The sequence below is a fragment of the Taudactylus pleione genome, unplaced genomic scaffold (assembly GCF_031769625.1).
Source record: "Taudactylus pleione unplaced genomic scaffold, aTauple2 ptg000518l, whole genome shotgun sequence".
NCBI lineage: Eukaryota > Metazoa > Chordata > Amphibia > Anura > Myobatrachidae > Taudactylus > Taudactylus pleione.
In genome coordinates this window covers 3900830-3919782 of record NW_028284920.1, presented here as the reverse complement: position 1 = coordinate 3919782, position 18953 = coordinate 3900830, and the positions used below count along the sequence as shown (strand labels likewise).

The 18953-nt window shown below is 43.3% G+C and overlaps 1 protein-coding gene across 2 annotated transcripts in view; it reads right to left on the bottom strand.

The window, feature by feature from the left end:
- Nucleotides 1-629, bottom strand: part of CABCOCO1 (ciliary associated calcium binding coiled-coil 1) — a 104954-nt gene extending 104325 nt beyond the window's left edge. For both annotated transcript variants that reach the window (XM_088450390.1, XM_088450391.1), the window contains exon 1: nucleotides 549-629. In XM_088450390.1, the coding sequence (XP_088306516.1) occupies nucleotides 549-575 (27 nt within the window). In that variant the 5' untranslated portion in view covers nucleotides 576-629. The remainder of the gene's footprint in view (nucleotides 1-548) is intronic.
- Nucleotides 630-18953: the final 18324 nt, after the last annotated feature.

The window sequence follows — 18953 nt, the reverse complement described above, 5'->3', positions numbered from 1 at the left end:
TAATTTTTATCCATACAGCACGTGCCTTTATGTGTCATTAAGTGCAAGAGAAATGAAGGTGCACAGGTATAGATGTGAAACACAGTAAAACAAATAAATATAAAGTGCAAATAGCATTTAGTAGATCAACCTAAGAGTCTATTTAAAGACCCTTCTCATATATATATATATATATATATATATATATATATATATATATTTATTTATTTTTTATTGATACAACTTTTAATAATACACATTACAAATCCAGAAAAACATCTGTATCTAAACATATCCACAGAGCTGGCCTCTACTTTAAAACATTACAGTAAACCATAGAAGGCAATCTGTGGCTCTTTAGCTGTTTTGCAACTACAATTCCCAGCTTGCTTGAAAGTCACAGGTTAAATTGCATTATTCAAACCCGGCACTAATTAATTACATTGGGATTTGCATGTAATATAATGACACAAAAAAGTAACCACAGAATACAGTTTACTAGCTTCGTTAAACTTCTGCCAGCAAAGTATGCACTAAAGGCTATGTGATACCAGGAATAGGATAGATACCTGGTTGTCAGTCCCTTGAGACGCCATTTTCCCCAGAGTGAGCGTTCTGTAGCCATGGTCACCGGGCAGGCAGCAGCGCTCACGTGACTGATCATGTGCCAAAGTAGACTTTAATTTTGTGACGTCACATGCTCCCTTTTAATCGCCGGCTGCTATTCACAGCTGTTTTATATACAGTCCTGCATATATGTAGAAGGTACGGAAAGAAGGAGCTGATGTATTACTCCTCAGTCTAACCTAGCAACAGTGTGTATCAGTTACTCTGTATGTCTAGTAACAGTGGATGTCTGTTACTATTACTCTGCTAGTGTAAATAAATAATAATAATAATAATAAAAAAATAGTGTATTACTCCTCAGTGTTTCTTACTCTTCAGTGTAACCTAGCAACAGTGTGTATCAGTTACTCTGTATGTCTAGTAACAGTGCATGTCTGTTACTATTACTCTGCTAGTGTATTTTGTTAATTTCTAAAACACTCCCCAGCTCATCCATACACAATTACAGTGTGAGTTAGCATTTTTGTTTTGTATTGTCATTTGTGAATTTGCAGTGCAAGGTAATGCTTGTATAGTGATCTGCACTGTGCACCTGGAGATAAAGCGCATACAGTAAGTGACAGTACGGACGGTGTTTTCTCTAGAAAGTTACATTACAGGAGGCTTTTACACAGTGATAGCAACACACATACAATATAGTAGCAGCCTGGAGGACTTGTGTGTGTTCTGTGATGTCTCGACAAATGCTGGGTAGTGGGTACACACCATACGATATATCAGCCAATACATCGCCCCAACTGGAATCAGAAAGATTTATCGTAAGCATCATATGTGTACACCTGATCCGTCGTTCTCAGCTGTCGTTCATTAAATCGTCCCATTGGATGAGGCACGATTCAATGAATGATGCAATGTAGTTACATGCAGCATGTAGCAATATATTGCACCGTTGTATGGTGGATCGTGCAGTGTGAACGGCGCACAGGATGTATCGTCACATCGCACACTGCATCACTGTGTTGCGAACTTAGGGCCTGATTCAGACCCACTCGCGAGCGGCTGTACGCTCGCAAGTGGGTCGATGGTCTGCACTGAGCATGCGCACGACGGAGGGAGCTCCGTCGTGCGCATGCGCCAGACACGACGAGCGAAGGACTTTCCTTCGCTCGTTGTGTCCGATCAAAGGGGGCGTGCTGTCAATGTTGATTGACAGCACGCCCCCTTTGGTGGGCGTGCCGGGGGCGTGCCTCCCTGACGGGGGCGTTCCCACGGGAACGCCTCCCGTCAGAAGCCGGCCCACTGACATCACTAGTGATGTCAGTGGGAGTGATTTTGGCTCTGATAGAGCCAAAATCACTCCGGAGCTTGCGGTTGAAAACCTCAACCGCAGGCTCCGGCTCGCAATTTCGATGGTCGCGATGGTCACGACCATCGCGGCCATCAAAATGCACGCTCGTATAGCCTGTGGGTGGTGACCCACAGCTATACGAGCGTCCAGGAGGACGCTCCATGAAAAAGGAGCCCGGCCCTCATGCAGAGCGTGCGCTCTGCTCAGAGCGTACGGCTCTGAATGAGGGCCTTAGACACAATTTTACAATAAAATGACGTTTAGATCAAAACCATGAGCTAAATGTAATAGCCTACGAGCCGACGCCGCTGCAGGAGTACATGCGAGTGTGTCCATGTTTTTTTAAAACAGCAAGCATGTTAAGATGCTAAAACAGCTAAGTTTATCCTTTAACATGCTTGCTGCTTTAATAAAAACAGGCATATTCGCATGTATTCCCGCAGCGGTTCCGGCTCGCAGGCTATTACAATTGGCCCCATATGTTACTAACAGTACTACCAGAGCCGGCCCTAGGCATAGGCAAACTAAACAAATAGGGCATTTGGAATGCCTATGGGCGTCCAAGCTCGCCTAGGGCCGGCGGAGGTTTGGGGAAGGCACGGCCGGGGTACCTACTGCCAACTGGGCAGAGACTCTGGCCGCTGCTACTGTGGTTGCGCAGCACCCACGATCAGAACTCAGCTGTCAGCTCCCATCGGGCATGGCAGCAGCAGCAAACAGTGAGCCGGAAGTGGGAGAGAAGCCGGAGGCGGTTTGCAGGTGTGGGGCACCTGGACGGCGGCTAGTGGTTAGCATTGGGTTGGCATGCACTGGCACACGACCTGCCAGCATGAGCCGGGAAAATCAGGTCCAGAGCCTGAGGCTTGCTGTACCTTGAGTCAGGGAGCTCTGTGGGATGCGCTCAAGTAAAGTAAGTTTGGAACTGGGAGAGGAATTGGTTGTTGTGCTCAGTGCTGGGAGAGGGGTGCTCTGCTGGATAGGGGTGCTGTGCTGTGATTTGTGCTTGGAGAGTTGTGCTGGGAGCACAACACAATGGGGGAAGGGACCACAATACAGTGAGACCACCATGAGGGCATAACCTTTTTCAAGATCCCATCGGGGGGGGCACTCTATCCTGTTATTGTGTGCTCTGAAAATGAACCACTGTAGACAAAAATCCCTTTAAATTACTTTAGTGTTCAATAAAAGCATACAATCAGACATAAAACCATGAAGAAAAAAATAAAAAATAAAAAACACCTTAGTATAGATTCAGGGTGTCTAAAAAATAAACTCAATGTGACACATATGAAATTAAAATGCACTAAAACATCAGTTAAGTAGCATTGGGTTTAAATCTAAATATGTCTCATATTCATAGGAATATCACATTAGTCTGCATCCTTTTTCACGCGGAAGGCAAATAAGACCCTCATCCACTCACTGGTCATCTCTATACTACACTACTATAACCTCCTCTTATCTGGCCTACCTGTCTCCCACCTCTCACCACTCCAATCTGTCCTCAATGCTGCTGTCCTGCCTCTCCTTTCCTACAAACCTTTCACTGTCTCCCTCTCCCCATCAGAACCCAATTCTAACTTCTCACACTTACAAAGCCCACACCCAATCCTCTCCTTGTAACCCCTCCTACCTCATCGACCATCACACTCCCACCAGCCCACTTTGCTCCACAAATGAATGCCGCCTCTCCTCCCAACTGATTACTTCCTCCCACTTTCAAGATTTTGCTCGTGCTGCTCCCTACTACTGGAACTCTCTCCCTATCCCTATCAGACTCTCCACCTCTCTACAAAATTTTAACCGGGCTCTGAAGACTTCTTTTTCAAAGCTTTTTTTACGGTCTCCTAGGATTCACCGTGTAAGACCTCTAGAATCATTCAGGCAAGGTATTCACCAATAACAGCCACCTGCTGTTCCCTTAGAACTGTACACGTTCACTGGTACTTAGGTGGCCGCCTGGACTTAACTCGAGATAGTAGAGGCTTACACGGTTAACCTAGGGCCACTAGATGTTATGCGACTGATTGAAGACTGGAAAGGTGAGGTAATCACGATGAAATCTACTAGGTAGAGCTTGCATAGTAGCACAGATTGAGATGCGGCCTAGAGGGCCGAGGTGCGGCTTTGACAGCTGGGATGCGACTTTGAGAGCAAAGATGGTAACAGGCTGAAATGTGGCCTTGTGGGCCAAGGTGCGGCCAGACAGCCAGGGTGCGGCTTTGAGAGCCGAGATGGTAACAGGCTGAGATGCGACCTTGTGGGCCAAGGTGCAGCTAGACAGCCGGAATGTGGCTTTGAGAGCGGAGATGGTAACAGGCTGAGAGATGGTAATAGATGACTACAATGAGCAGCGAGGACGCAGGCACAGCACAACCCAGAAACACCGCAGGCAGCAAAAAATTAACAGTCTAGATGACAGAGTGAGAGTGTAGGATTTAAGTTCTAGAACCCAGCAGAACAGGCACAGACGAGCAGGACCACAATTGGCAGGAACCAGAAGGACACGCTATAGCTGGCGAAGGAACAGCAGGCTTAAGAAAGGTGCTGAACCAATGAATACAAGGCAAGTAATTAATGGAATCCACAGGTGAGGAGGAAACATCATCCAGTATCATGTGCCATAGTCCAGCGATCAGATCTCCTAATGACTGGAGGTGCCGTCCCAGTACGGCGTGTAAGTTGTCCTCAAGCAGAATTCCGGGAGAGTGGCTGGCGACCTGGAGGAGAGACACCTGGCACACGGGTAAGTAACAAGGCACGCTGGCGACTTGTAATAGCTTTGCAGCTTTCAATCTAAACCACCACCTCATGCTCCTTGCTTACTGTCTCTCACCTCTGTGTTATCCCTGTGTGTCTCCCACTCCCCTTTAGAGTGTAAGCTCTCACGAGCAGGGCCCTCTTCCCTCGTGCTTTTCTTTCCCTCACTTATACCATCATCTACTTCCCACTGCCAATAGCAGCATTGCATATTTGACTGAAAGGAGTGCTGCTGCAGCAATGTTTATAAAGCGTGTTCATGTTCTACAGTGTTTTGTACTATTAGTCACTTTTTGGTTTTATACTTACTGTTTCTGTACCCTTGTGACACCAATTAAATAAGGGATAACAATAATAATAATGGCACTCATCTGGTGATTTTAATGAACCAGCTACACATGCAAAATTAATTTGCTCAGTGCATGAAACTTACTCATTTATCATGTCCAGGTGCAGTTATAGCAAATTATTCTCACTAATTATGTTAATCTGGGTGCACCTTGCCTCAAAAGTGAATGTCAGATGACAGATTTCCAATGGAAACCATGTTTGTCCTACAAACACCATGAAGCACAGGTGCCCTAGGAAAATGCATAAAACATATTTGGTATATATTAGCATCAGATCAGATTTGTTTATTAGTGGTGACCCGGGATTGCTTATAAATTTATTTTATGGCGGTCAATGATGTTAACCAATAAGAGGCTGATTCAGTGGCTGCATTGCGTGGTCTGACATTCAGAGTTAGATGCATCTACAGTATGTGGCTGCACTGCCCTATACATCTGCTTGAGAAAGTAGCTGCATTTGAACCAGGTGGATAACCCCATATGCTTAGCACTGAGTAGGATGTAATTCACTCCCACAACAGGTCTACAGAACACTAATACTATGTGTGAATGTGATGTAGTCTGCGTCCCCATGCACATAATGCTGGCGCTCTAAATCCCGACGGCTGCGATCCTGATGGTAAGTATTAGGGTTAGGTTTGGGGTTAGGCAAAAGGGGGAGGGTTAGGTTGTGGAAGGGGAGGGTTAGACTGCGGGAGGGAAGGGTTATGGTTAGACTGCAGTAAAGGTGGGTTAGGGGAAGGGTCAGATTACTTACCTGCATGTGTCTGGATTTCTACTGTCAGGATTCCGGTGCCAGGATCTGGACCACCAGCATTGTGTGCGCCGGGGCGCACCCAACCAGTGGGAATGCTGCCTTGCTGCCCAGTTACACATGTTTAACCTAGAGTGGAGATATGGCTGAGATGCATTTGACTCTGAATCACCAGTTGCTAAAATGTGTGTATGTAGGTTCCAACACGCGCAGTTGTTAATAATGGCGAGATCCATCTACAGAGTGGAATTGCGGGAAACTCTGAATCAGTCACTATAAGATGAAACCTATAGTGTTTCATCTGTCTCCCTGTTGTCTGTTATATTTTTGGCTCTTACAAATGGCTACTCTCCTCCCCTCAATAAAGTAAAAGCTTCCTCGTACCACTAGAAGACCAATCAATGCATTGAAAAGGAACCGAGAAGAAGAACATGTTTTCATCAAGAGAATAGGGGTCATTATGTACGCTTCACTGGCACCAGGTTTGGGTAAGCATATCGTACCTGGCACCAGATAAGGCCCTGCTTATAAGACTTGGCTCCATACATTGGACTGGAAATCAAATAGAAGTGTCTGTATTAGACTTTACCTTAGGTTTGGTTCAGTGATCCTCCAATATGAAGGGTCCTGTGAAGGTTCTAACAGTGCAGCGCTGTTCTCCTCTCTCCCACGCATCAGACATGTCAAAAATATATTGGTGGCAGTGGTCAAGCTAGAGTGTGTACAGAGGCAGGGGGTGTGGTTGCTATGTTGTCTAGATGCAAGAGGCCTACAATATCAAGGGGTCTATCTACTAAGCAGTGTTAGGAGACAAAGTGATAAGGTGCCAGCCAATCAGCTCCCAACTGTAATTTTTCAAACACAGCCTGTGAGATGGCAATTATTCTTCTCTGGAAAGGCCATATATGCACAGAATAGAACTCTGCTGTATTCAGAGTAGAATGGGGATGGCCATCGACAGGTCTACCATTGATGGTTTTTATCGATGTGCTATCAGTGGTTTACATTGATGGCAAGAAACCACTGACCTGAAACCATTGATGGTCATCAGTGCAGCACCTGTAACATAGTTGGAGGCAGGAGTCTGTGGTGGGCTAATCAGGGAAGGGATAGGGCTTCACATACCACATAGGAAGACAGAGCTAAGCTATATACACGTTGCATAGCTACATGGGGTAAAAAAAACATGCCTGTGTTCTCTCTCATCGATGGTGGAGAATCATCGTCTCTCCACAATTGATGACAAAACCACCAACCATCCCTACAGTAAAACCAGGAGCCCATTGCCAGGCACTATCCAAAACGTAATGGGGCCTAGACATTATGGGGATTGGCAATGCCCTGGGTGGTGATGTTGATATACTCTCTGGAAGATATCTGTTTACATGGGATGTATATGAGAAGTGGGTTCCATCAACTACATTGCTGCCTGTTTGGATTAGGCAAGCAAGTTGGAGATAGGAGTTCAGGGCTGGACTGTTAGAGCCTTTGGGAGTCCTTCCAGAGTTATTTATGAAAAAAAATCCTCCCAGATGACAAGATATTAATGTTAGATGTACTGTGTCATTGTATGTACATCCATCGTTGCATACCTGCCCAATCTGCCCGGTCCTAAACTTTAAATGGTCCCTATGCTCATTCAGGAGCAACGGCTTGTCTAGTACAGAACAGGAGCTGTTGTTAATACCCCTCTTCATATACATATGTGACTCATAACAGTCTGATGCATTAAGGTTTATAAGAATCCCAAAATTGGCCTAAGATTATCAGGGATAAAACAAATTGGCAGATGGGCTGAATGTCTCTTTGAATTAGGCAAGCAAACAGTTGTGTACAGGTGCAGCAAGGGGGCTGTTGGGGACTTGGAAACTGGTGAGTTAGGTGAAAAATCAGAATACAAGTACTATTCCATTTTTCACATCCACTTTGCATAATTTATGTAATATTTTGGGGGGAATTTTTATAGTTCTGAACTTTTTGTTTTATATAAATGTTAATAACATTATTTAAAATAGTTTGTTTCTCATTTTATAGATTGTGCACTATTGATGAGCTCCTGTTGTGATTGAGTGAACACAATGTAAATTCTATTCTAATATTTTATTTATAAAGCACTAACATATTCAAGAGCTTCACACAACAGGGAGACAAAATGATCAGAATGTTAGCAGCAATATAACATTTACATATAGTAAGACTTCATGGTAAAACTATACTGTTTTAATATTCTATTGTGCACGCATCCAAGGTAACTCAATAACAATATGTATTGTATAAACAGCAATGCTTATTAGGGAATAATTAGTAGGATTTTGTATTATAGGTTTAGTGATCCTTAAAATCAAAATCTAGATTTTATAATTAACCATTCAGTTCTATGTGTGTTAAATTATATTATAACTAAAACTTAATCTTAATAAATGTATAAAGATTACCATGTTAAAATGGAATATGCAAGAAAAATTATTCAAATATTTCAAGAATTTTTCTCTGTAATATCCGTTTTCATTGTCAACTCTACTACCATCTAGAGGACATTTTACACAATGCAACATTAGGTTGAATTATGTTTTCCAAAGTTCAGAGCATATTATTATTATTAGAATAATAATTATGTTTATTATCATAATATATGATTAGATTACATTATATACATTGTTATATTTGTTCCAGGTAGCATACACTACAGCTATTGATATTAAACGTGAAATGTTGAATATTGTTATAGCTATATTCCATTTATTCTGCATTTGATTTAGTTACAGTCTCGTAGTCATATCTGTTTATTTACAATGACTGTTAGTGGTGTTCCACTATTATTATTATATAATATATATGTGATTTACCTGACCTGCAAGGAACTGAATGTAAAAACTGAATTAGTCATATTTAAAATAATAATAATAATAATAAACAAGAAGAGGAAGAAAATTATATATTTTGTAAAATAATGACAACCAGCTTAGTAAAATTATAATATGGATCGGTAAGTGGAAGAACAGAGTTCATATACTAAAGTGGCACATTAATACAGTAAATTGTACTGTACACTTCAAATAATTTAAATCCCTTCTTGTATGTAGATAGACAACTATGGCCTTTGCATCAATGGGCTGTATCCATGATTGTCAGTGATAGACTTGAGCATACGAGTTGGGAACTGTTAGAATTGGGTCCCACCCATGAGATCACAAACCATAACATTCATTATAAGGGTTTTCTCTATTCCTGGAAGACCCTGCTGCTATCATGGTAAAGGTCAGCCCAGCAGGAGGGAAACCCCCTGGATCTAAGAAGACTCAGCTCGACTCACTGTACTACAATTGCTATAATAGGTTAATATGTTAAAGTCATGCTAATACGTTTAAATGATTTAGATCAATTAAATGTTACATTATTGCATATAAACAAATATACTTACTACAATGCATCAATTAAATATCTATCCCATAATGTCATTAGTTTAATTAAAAAAATAACAAAAGGAGAAATGTAATTATTAACATTTATTTATATAGTGTCCGCATATTCTGTTGCACTTTACAATTGTGAGTAAAAAAGTAATAGAATGAAAAAAATTAGAATAAAAAAAAATCACAAAGCTTACCATCTGTTCACTTTCTTTCCTTTCATTTAGATATTTTTCTGGTACAATCCAAATACGAGGATAGTTAAACAGATAAGGTAAAAAGACCTATCATTGCATAAATGTATTTAACTCGTACATATACATATAATTAATTGTATGGCCTTGGTACAGATTCTTTTTTCACATAGTCCCCATACTTGGCTAAGCATTTGTTCCAACGGTACACCAAGGCATCTATCCAGGCATAGATGAAATCAGTGTGAAGTGCCTCAAGCCAGGACATGGCGGCTTGTCGGTTGTGAATCGCCTGCAACCCAGGTGCTTCTTCAATAGTCCAAAAAGATGGAAATGATAGGTCATTCAAGAGTTTAAAAGGAATAATTATCTATGTGTGTTGCAGCCATTTGTCAACCTTCAAATCTTAATTCTCAAGTCCTTGACAACTTCGCGACCTGGCTCTCTTTGTATCCATTGATCTACCCACTCTCATTCTAACTGATTTTAACATCCTCATCAACAAGCCTACTGTCCCTGCTGCTTCTAGTGTTCTCACACTTACCTTCTCTTTTGATTTATACCAAAGTATTTAATCATCTGCCTGGACCTTGGGTTCTTCCTTATCTGTGTCATCATCAGCCCCTATTCTCTCATCACAACTTGCTTCCGACAGACTACCATACATTCAAACCCATGGCAGGCAGTGATACCTAAAAGCCCTTGGCCAAATATTATTTTCAGCCTCATTATATCTTGCTCTTTTACTCTATCCTTCCTTCTTTCCCACCAAATGGTCACCACCCTTTTCTCCTTGACATCCATCACTTTCTTAGCTGCCTCCTACCTTTATAAATGCTCCCTACCTCTAAACATTCTAAATGGTCCTTTAGTGTTTGTTTCTATCAGCATCCCCGTCCACTCCTTATTTTTGTTGGGGACTTTTTCAGTAAACAAATACACTCCTTCAGAATATGATACCACATATATGCAGATACCCCTGAAAACTACCATTCCTTCACTTTATCCGCTGTGTCAAACTGCCTCTTTATCACCTCCACGTGGATGTCGCAATGCTATCTGAAGCTCATCATATCCAAAATGGAGCTCACTCTCTCCTCTTCCCTATTCTCTATTCCCTCTATCATGGTGTTATTATGGGTTCTGCTCTTAACTTTACTTCACACATCCAGTCCCTTGCATTGTTAATATTGACAGAATATGTGCCTTACTCACTCTGGATGTTAAAAAAAACCTTACTGTATTTTCATTATCTCCTGCTTTGACTATTGAGACATTCTGATATCCGTCTTTCCTCTCCTCCATCTATCCCTGCTACAATCCATACTAAATGGCCCAGCGAGACTTCCTCCCTCCCTGATCCTTATCCACTGCACCACTTTGCAAATCCCTTGCTCTAAAGAATCCAATACAATCTGCTGACTCAGGGGGTCATTCAGACCCACTCGCAAGCGGCAGTACGCTCGCAAGTGGGTCGATGTTCCCCACTGCGCATGCGCACGACGGAGGGAGCTCCGTCATGCGCATGCGTGAGACCCGGACTGCGACAGCCAAGCTGTCGCTCCGGGTCTCGCACCAAAGGGGGCGTGCTGTCGATGGTGACTGACAGCACGCCCCCTTTGGTGGGCGTGCCGGGGGTGTGCCTGCCAGACGGAGGCGTTCCCATGGGAACACCTACCGTCTGAAGCCGGCCCCACTGACATCACTAGTGATGTCAGTGGGAGTGATTTTGGCTCTGATAGAGCCAAAATCACTCCAGGGCTTGTGGCTGGGAAACCCTACCGCAGGGTTTCCGTCGCAAGTCCGATGGTCGCGATGGTCAAGACCATCGCGACCATCTTTTTGGACGCTCGTATATGCTGTGGGTGGTGACCCACAGCTATACGAGCGTCCAGGAGGACGCTCCATTTTAATGGAGGAGGGCCCTGATTCAGAGCGAGCGCTCTGGTCAGAGCGTCCGGCTCTGAATCAGGCCCTCAATATCAAAGCCCTCAACAACTCCACCTCATATATCTGTGACCTTGTCACACAATATTCTCCTTCTCACTCTCTTAGAGCTGTCACTGACCTGGGCCTCTTCTCTTCTCTGATAACCACCTCACTTCAGCCTCCACAACTTCTCTTGTGCTGATCTCCACCACATGTTTATGGCCTATCCTCCCTTTACCTAATACTTCTACCTTTGGATGTCCTACAAGTTACAGTCCCATCTCCACTGTGAAGACTAGGAGATCCTACTGTATTATCTCAGCATTGCCATCTTCAAATAAACTGTAAACGCTCATGATAAGGGTCCGACATTACCCTCTTTCTTACAATTGCATTACCTTATTCACCCTCCAATGTATTTGTCTTGTATTTATGTATGACTTGTATTTTGTGTGATTTGTTTATTCCAAGTGTTTTGTGCTGTTGAGTTTTGTGTCTCTTCTCATATAAACATGGATTATAGTAATCTTCAAATGTAGAGAGATTATTTAGTTTAAAGGATCTACGCCAGATATTACTCTCATTATCCAGTCACGCAGCAATGTTAGTTTGAGGGTCAAATAGTTGTTTTATTATAGAAATAGAGAACAAGTAGGTATTGTGTGAACTGTGTAGAGTAGTGGTAAATGGGTAGAAGAGCATAGAAAGGTTAAGAGGATAGACTGGGAATTTCAGAAACTTTCCTGAAGGTGTGTCTTTAGGCAATGATTGAAGGTTTGGAAGTGAGGGAATTCCAAGAGTGCAGCCTAATAAAGCTCTTTAATGGTCAAGCCCAGAATGATCAAGTTTGTAGACATTTTGAAAGATATTAAGAGATATAATACAGTTTTGTTGATGGTGTTGTATTTTTTATAAGTAGATTATATTGGATTTGGTAAAACACAGGCAAACAATGTAGAGACTGACAGACTATAAAAGCAGTAGTGTATAGTTGTACTAGGAAAATTAGCCTTGTTGCTGCATACAAAACATATTTTATGGAGAGACAGAATGTCCATAGGCCTCACAGACTGTTTTCCCAGTCGGCAGAAGGGTCAGTGGTACAATTTCATGGATTTTATTTTAAAACACTTTTTTATTTGGGGCAAGGGTCAACTTCAATCTGGTCCTTGGGGAGACTAGCCACCTTATTAAAGGTGCGGTGGATCAGACAGCTAGGCTATGACTCATTGGTCCCGTCCACCCTTCTTTTCACCCGCCTGCCTATTTGCTCCCTGGCTATTATCACTGAGCTCCTAACAGAGTTTTGGAGCCACATAACACCCATCCAAAGGAATCTGTAAGTGACTTATTGTGTTCTAAGTGAGTTGCAATGTGTATGCAAATGCGGCAGGGGAACTTGAAGTAATAGTGGCCATACATCAGCAATTACAAAAAATTCACATATTATGAGTTTTTTCCCCAATTTAACAGTTTCCCAATCAACTAATATGCACCTGTACATTGCCAATATTTTTCAGTGATTTTTCATCCAAAGATCACATCTGCAAATCATGAAAGTGCCCATTTTAGTAGTAATATACTAGTAACGGTCTGGTGGCTGTTACCATACACTAGCAATCTACATACCTGATTGGCCAGTGAAATCCAACATGTTGGCCATCCTGATTCACCAATTCCAATCACTTTTTGGTTAAAATCGGCAATCGGTGAGCCCCATACATTGACAATTTTTTTATGCAATCATCTGCAAAACGCAGAATTGCCCCAATTAATTGTTGATGTATGGGCCCCTTAATGACTGTGAGGTAGGAGGACATTAAAAAAGGATTGCTATACATCCCACTGTTATAAAAGTAAAAAAAAAGCCTTCACTTGTGTCTTACTGGTCTGTGTTTCAAATATCCTGATCCTTCTTTACCACATAAACTTTCCAACACAGAAAAGCACCTACAGCATTATTGAAATACTATGCCGTATACAGCAATTGATTTCAGTACTTTAGTTTAAGAAACCTCACTCATTGGTCACCACTATTTGCCATAACTGAATAGCTTAATTTGTAGAAAGCTATGCACACATATCATATTGTATGCTAGTCAGCACATAGTAAAGTGATTTTTATACGGTTATAATATTATCATACAGTAGATAAATCTGGAGACATTTAAATTTACATTTTGGTCATACATTTTTGAAGCCACACACTCTATTGGGGATCACAGTTTCATTATAAATATAAAATGGGTTTCATGATTCAGGTAACTGGGGCAGATGTGTATACTGTGTTTCCTTCCTATGCCAGGGAGGAGGGAGAGAAAACCTACAGTATGTGACTCTGTACACAGGACTCTGCATTACTTTGCTGTAACTAGAATTCTCTCTGTATTATGTGGCAGTAACTATCTTGTTGTCTGTATTGTATGGAAGTCACAAGGAGGTGCTCTGTATTGTATATTGAGAGAAATGGTAGACACTAGATTGCTAAGTAATTAATTAATTAGAATTTTTGGGAATTTAAGCAATACAGCTTGACCCATAAGTAATCTTTCCTATTTTGGCCACCTTTAGGAGAGTGTATCACCTTCTGTCTAATGGTTCTCTAACTATTATAAATTGAGATCGCCTCTCCCATAAATAAATGCTTAAAAACATTACTATATAATAATAGGTGTTGAAGACACACAGAGCATGATTCTGAGCTGGGAATAAAGAAATTAGTAACTGTGCACCTTGGTAAAACCATGCTGTACTGCAGGTGGGGCAGATGTAAAATGTGCAGAGAGATTTAGATCTGACAGGAAAGTGTCAACTCAGATCTAAATTGTTGTGTAAAAATAAAGCTGGACAGCATCTATGGGCTACATGCAAAAACAGCCAGTATTTACTCTGTATGTGAATAAAATAAATGTATTTATGGGATACAGTCAAAATGCCGACGGCCGGGAAACCATCTGACTAAATCCTGATGTCTAAATACCGAAGTGGGACTAAAGACAGGCGTCGAAATCCCGACGCCCATCTATATCCCGATACCGGAATCTAGACAAACGGCTTCCCGAACGTATGTAAGCCGGGCAGTGTTAGCGCTTAGCCGCGGTGGTGGGGGTTGGGGGGTTAGGGACCCCCAAGGGGACTTAGGGATAGGCACCACCCCGGGAGGGTTAAGTTTAGGGGACGGGGAGGGGGGGTTAGGTTTAGGCACCCCTGGGGGGAGGTTAGGGGTAGGCACCACCCCAGGAGGGTTAGGTTTAGGGTGGGGGGAGGAGCTGTTAGGTTTAGGCACCCCCGGGGGGAGGTTAGGGTTAGGCACTACCGGAGAAAGGATAGGGTTAGGAGGGTTAGGGGGGGAGGGGAGGGTTACCCTACTTACCAGCTCCAGTTGGAATCTTCAGCAATCGGGCTTGCGGCGCCGGTATTTAGTCAGACGGCTTCCCGGCCGTCTACATTTCATACCCAACCCGTATTTACACCCCTTGCATTGCGGTATGGTTTGTCCAGGTGCACTGTTACTTGCTCTTTTTTGTTTTACTCCTAACTGAGAATCATCCCGACAGTGATCACAGTTTTTATCTCCTCATAATCTTTCTTATGCACTTAGTTCTATATTGCATTTTAACTTATTTTGCTGATGATGAGAATAGATACTTACTACATTTTATATTTGGATTTAAAAATCTTTTGCCAGTGCATCACCATATGACAATGCTTGCTCTTTTTTGTGTTCTCTAGACTACATAATTACCTATTGTCAGTGGTAGCGCCCCCACACCAGAATAAATGTATGATTGTATAATCCTTAATCATGGGAAGTAAAATAACATTAAGGGGCCCATTTATTAATGATCACATTTGCAATGCGATCTGGGCGCAATATTAGTGCCCAAGATCTCATTGCAGGATGCGATCATACCGCCTGGATGTAACAAAAAGCACCCGCAGGGACATGGGCTCCTCGCATTCCAGAGCTTGGTAAATATGACAGTATGACATCTATCATAGAGACCTATGGGGTTTGCGGTGCTGGTGGAAATGGAGGGACAGCAGCAGATATTGGAGATATCTGCTGTGATTCCTCCATAAAACATATGGGGAATACTTAATATTTTTAAGAAAGCTCCCAAAACGTATGTTTTCGGAGAATAAACCGCAAATATAAAATTATACAAGGGGTTTATTTCATGACATAACTGTTACTCCCCCTTACTCACCATTACCTACTTCAATCTATAATGACTGCTGCTGCCAGTCTTATTTTCCATTCTAACTGCTCTGCGTTGGGCTAGACCCTCTGCAACTTGCTTTCTACACCACGCAGAATCCAATTCAAATTTTTGACCCTGAATTACAAAACACTTAGTATCCACCCTCTTAAATCTCCATCCTCATTTCTGTCTACGCTCCCTCCTGTTCTACCTCCGATTACTGCCTCTACTTTACCCTGCTTACCTTCTATGATGCTCACCGCCAACATTTTTCTTATTCTTCTCCTCTCCTTTGGAAATCATTTGCTCTACAAATCAAACCTGCTTTAAAGGGGAGCATCATGCAGCTTTGCCATGCTCTGGAGGGGCACACTATGCTTTTATTCCAACTTATGAAAATTGGGTGTCAGCACAGTGTGCTCCTCTAAGAAGCAAAATGCACACTTAATAAGCCATATTACTTATGCATCAGTGTGATTAACAATGAAGAGACAAATATTTATACATATCTAAAGGTTTTTAGAGTATTGTGATTGTTTTATTTACATGATACCACATGGGTTCCACAGCACCGTACAGAGATTAACACCTAACACACTGCACAAGTACAAAGTGATACAGATAACATAATATATATATATATATATATATCAGGGGTGTGCACCGGCCACTTTTCGTGTTTTGGTTTTGGATCTGGATCTTTCTTCGTGTTTTGGATCTGGATTGGTTTTGCCAAAACCACCCTTCCGTGTTTTGGGTTCTGGGTTTTGTGTTTTGGATCTGTATTTTTTTTTTAAAAAGCATAAAAACAGCTAAAATCACAGAATTTGTTGGTTTCTCTGCTCCTATGCTATTATTAACCTCAATAACCTTAATTTCCACTCATTTCCAGTCTATTCTGAACACCTCACACCTCACAATAGTGTTTTCATGTCCAAAAGGTTGCACCGAGGTAGCTGGATGACTATGCTAAGCGACACGAGTGGGCGGCACAAACACGTGACCCATCTAGGAGTGACACTGCAGTGGCAGACAGGATGGCAGTTAGAAAAACTAGGCCCCAAACTGTACATAATGCAAAGAAAAAAAAGAAGTGCAAGATGGAATTGTCCTTGGGCCCTCCCACCCACCCTTATGTTGTATAAACAGGACATGCACACTTTAACAAATCAATCATTTCAGCACCAGGGTCTGCCACACAACTGTGGCTGAAATGATTGGTTCGTTTGGGCCCCCACAAAACAAGCTGGCAATTAATGTGTCCCTGCACAAACTGGCTCTACGGAGGCAAGATGTCATCCTCATCCTCCTCATCCACCGATTCCTCACCCTCTTCAGTGTGTACATCCTCATCCTCACAAAGTATTAACTCGTCCCCACTTGAATCCACCACAGGTCCCTCTGTACCTTCTGGAGGCTGGTCTCCCTGGAAGAGCTGATAATTCATTTTGATGAACATCATCTTCTCCACATTCTGTGGAAGCAACCTCCTACGCCTTTCGCTGACAAGGTTCCCGGTTGCACTAAACACTCTTTCGGAGTACACACTGGAGGGGGGGCAACTCAGGTAAAATAGAGCCAGCTTGTACAGGGGCCTCCAAATTGCCTCTTTTTCCTGCCAGTACAGGTATGGACTGTCTGACATGCCTACTTGGATGCTGTCACCGATGTAATCCTCCACCATTCTGTCAATGGTGACAGTATCATATGCAGTGACAGTAGACATGTCAGAAATTGTTGCCAGGTCCTTCAGTCCGGACCAGATGTCCAAACTTGGTCCTGCCTGCCCTGCATCACCGCCAGCGGGTTGCTTAGGATACCTAAGTTTTTTCCTGGCAGCCCCAGTTGCGGGAGAAAATGAAGAAGGAGCCGTTGACGTGTCACGTTCCGCTTCAGCTGACAGTGTGTTCACCAGCAGGTCTTTGCACCTCTGCAGGCTTGTGTCGGCCGGAAAGAGAGACACCACATAGGCTTTAAACCTAGGATCAAGCACGGTGGCCAAAATGTAGTGGTCTGATTTCAACAGATTGACCACCCTGGAATCCTGGCAAAGCGAATGAAGGGCTTCATCCACAAGTCCCACATGCCGAGCGGAATCGCTCCGTCTTAGCTCCTCCTTCACTTTCTCCAGCTGCTTCTGCAAAAGCCTGATGAGGGGAATGACCTGACTCAAGCTGGCTGTGTCTGAACTGACTTCACGTGTGGCAAGTTCGAAGGGCTGGAGAACCTTGCACAACACGGAAATCATTCTCCACTGCGCTTGAGTCAGGTGCATACCCCCTCCTTTGCCTATGTCATAGGTGGATGTATAGGCTTGTATGGCCTTTTGCTGCTCCTCCATCCTCTGAAGCATATAGAGGGTTGAGTTCCACCGCGTCACAACCTCTTGCTTCAGGTGATGGCGGGGCAGGTTCAAGAGTGTTTGCTGGCGCTCCAGTCTTCGGCACGCAGTCGCTGAATGGCGAAAGTGGCCAGAAATTTTTCGGGCCACCCAAAGCGTCTCCTGCACGCCCCTGTCGCTTTTCAGAAAATTCTGCACCACCAAGTTTATTGTGTGAGCAAAACATGGGACGTGCTGGAATTTGCCCAGATGTAATGCCCGCACAATATTGGTGGCGTTGTCAGATATCACAAATCCCCAGGAGAGTCTAAGTGGGGTAAGCCACTGGGCGATGATTTCCCTCAGTTTCTCTAAGAGGTTGTCGGCGGTGTGCCTCTTACTGAAACCGGTGATACACAGCGTAGCCTGCCTTGTAACGAGCTGGCGTTTCTGAGATGCTGCTACTGGTGACGCTGCTGCTGTTGCTGCGTAAGGTGATACATCTACCCAGTGGGCTGTCACAGTCATATAGTCCTTAGTCTGCCCTGTTCCACTTGTCCACATGTCCGTGGTTAAGTGGACATTGTGTACAACTGCATTTTTCAGGACACTGAGGACACTTTTTCTGACGTTTCTGTACAGTCTCGGTATCGCCTGCCTAGTGAAGTGGAATCTAGACGGGATTTGGAACCGGGGACACACTACCTCCATCAATTGTCTAAATCCCACTGCACTAATGGCGGATACCGGACGCACGTCTAACACCAACATAGCAGTCAAGGCCTCAGTTATACGTTTTGCTTCAGGATGACTGCTGTCGTACTTCATCCTCCTCGCTAAGGACTGTTGGAGGGTCAATTGTTTAGTAAAAGTAGTGGTGTTCCTACTTCCTCTCTGGGATGATGAACGACTCCCAGCAGCAGCAACAGCAGCAGCGGCAGCAGTAGGCGTAGCAATGCAGGATCCTCCAGAGGAATCCCGGATAGGAGAGTCAGTCATGCCAGTGACATGGCCTGCAGGACTACTTCCGATCCTGACTAAGGAGGAAATTGACGAGGAGGGAGTTGACGGTGTGGTTTGCAGGCGCTTGGATACAACAGGACAACGGGATTTAGGTGTCCCTGGACTGCTTACGGT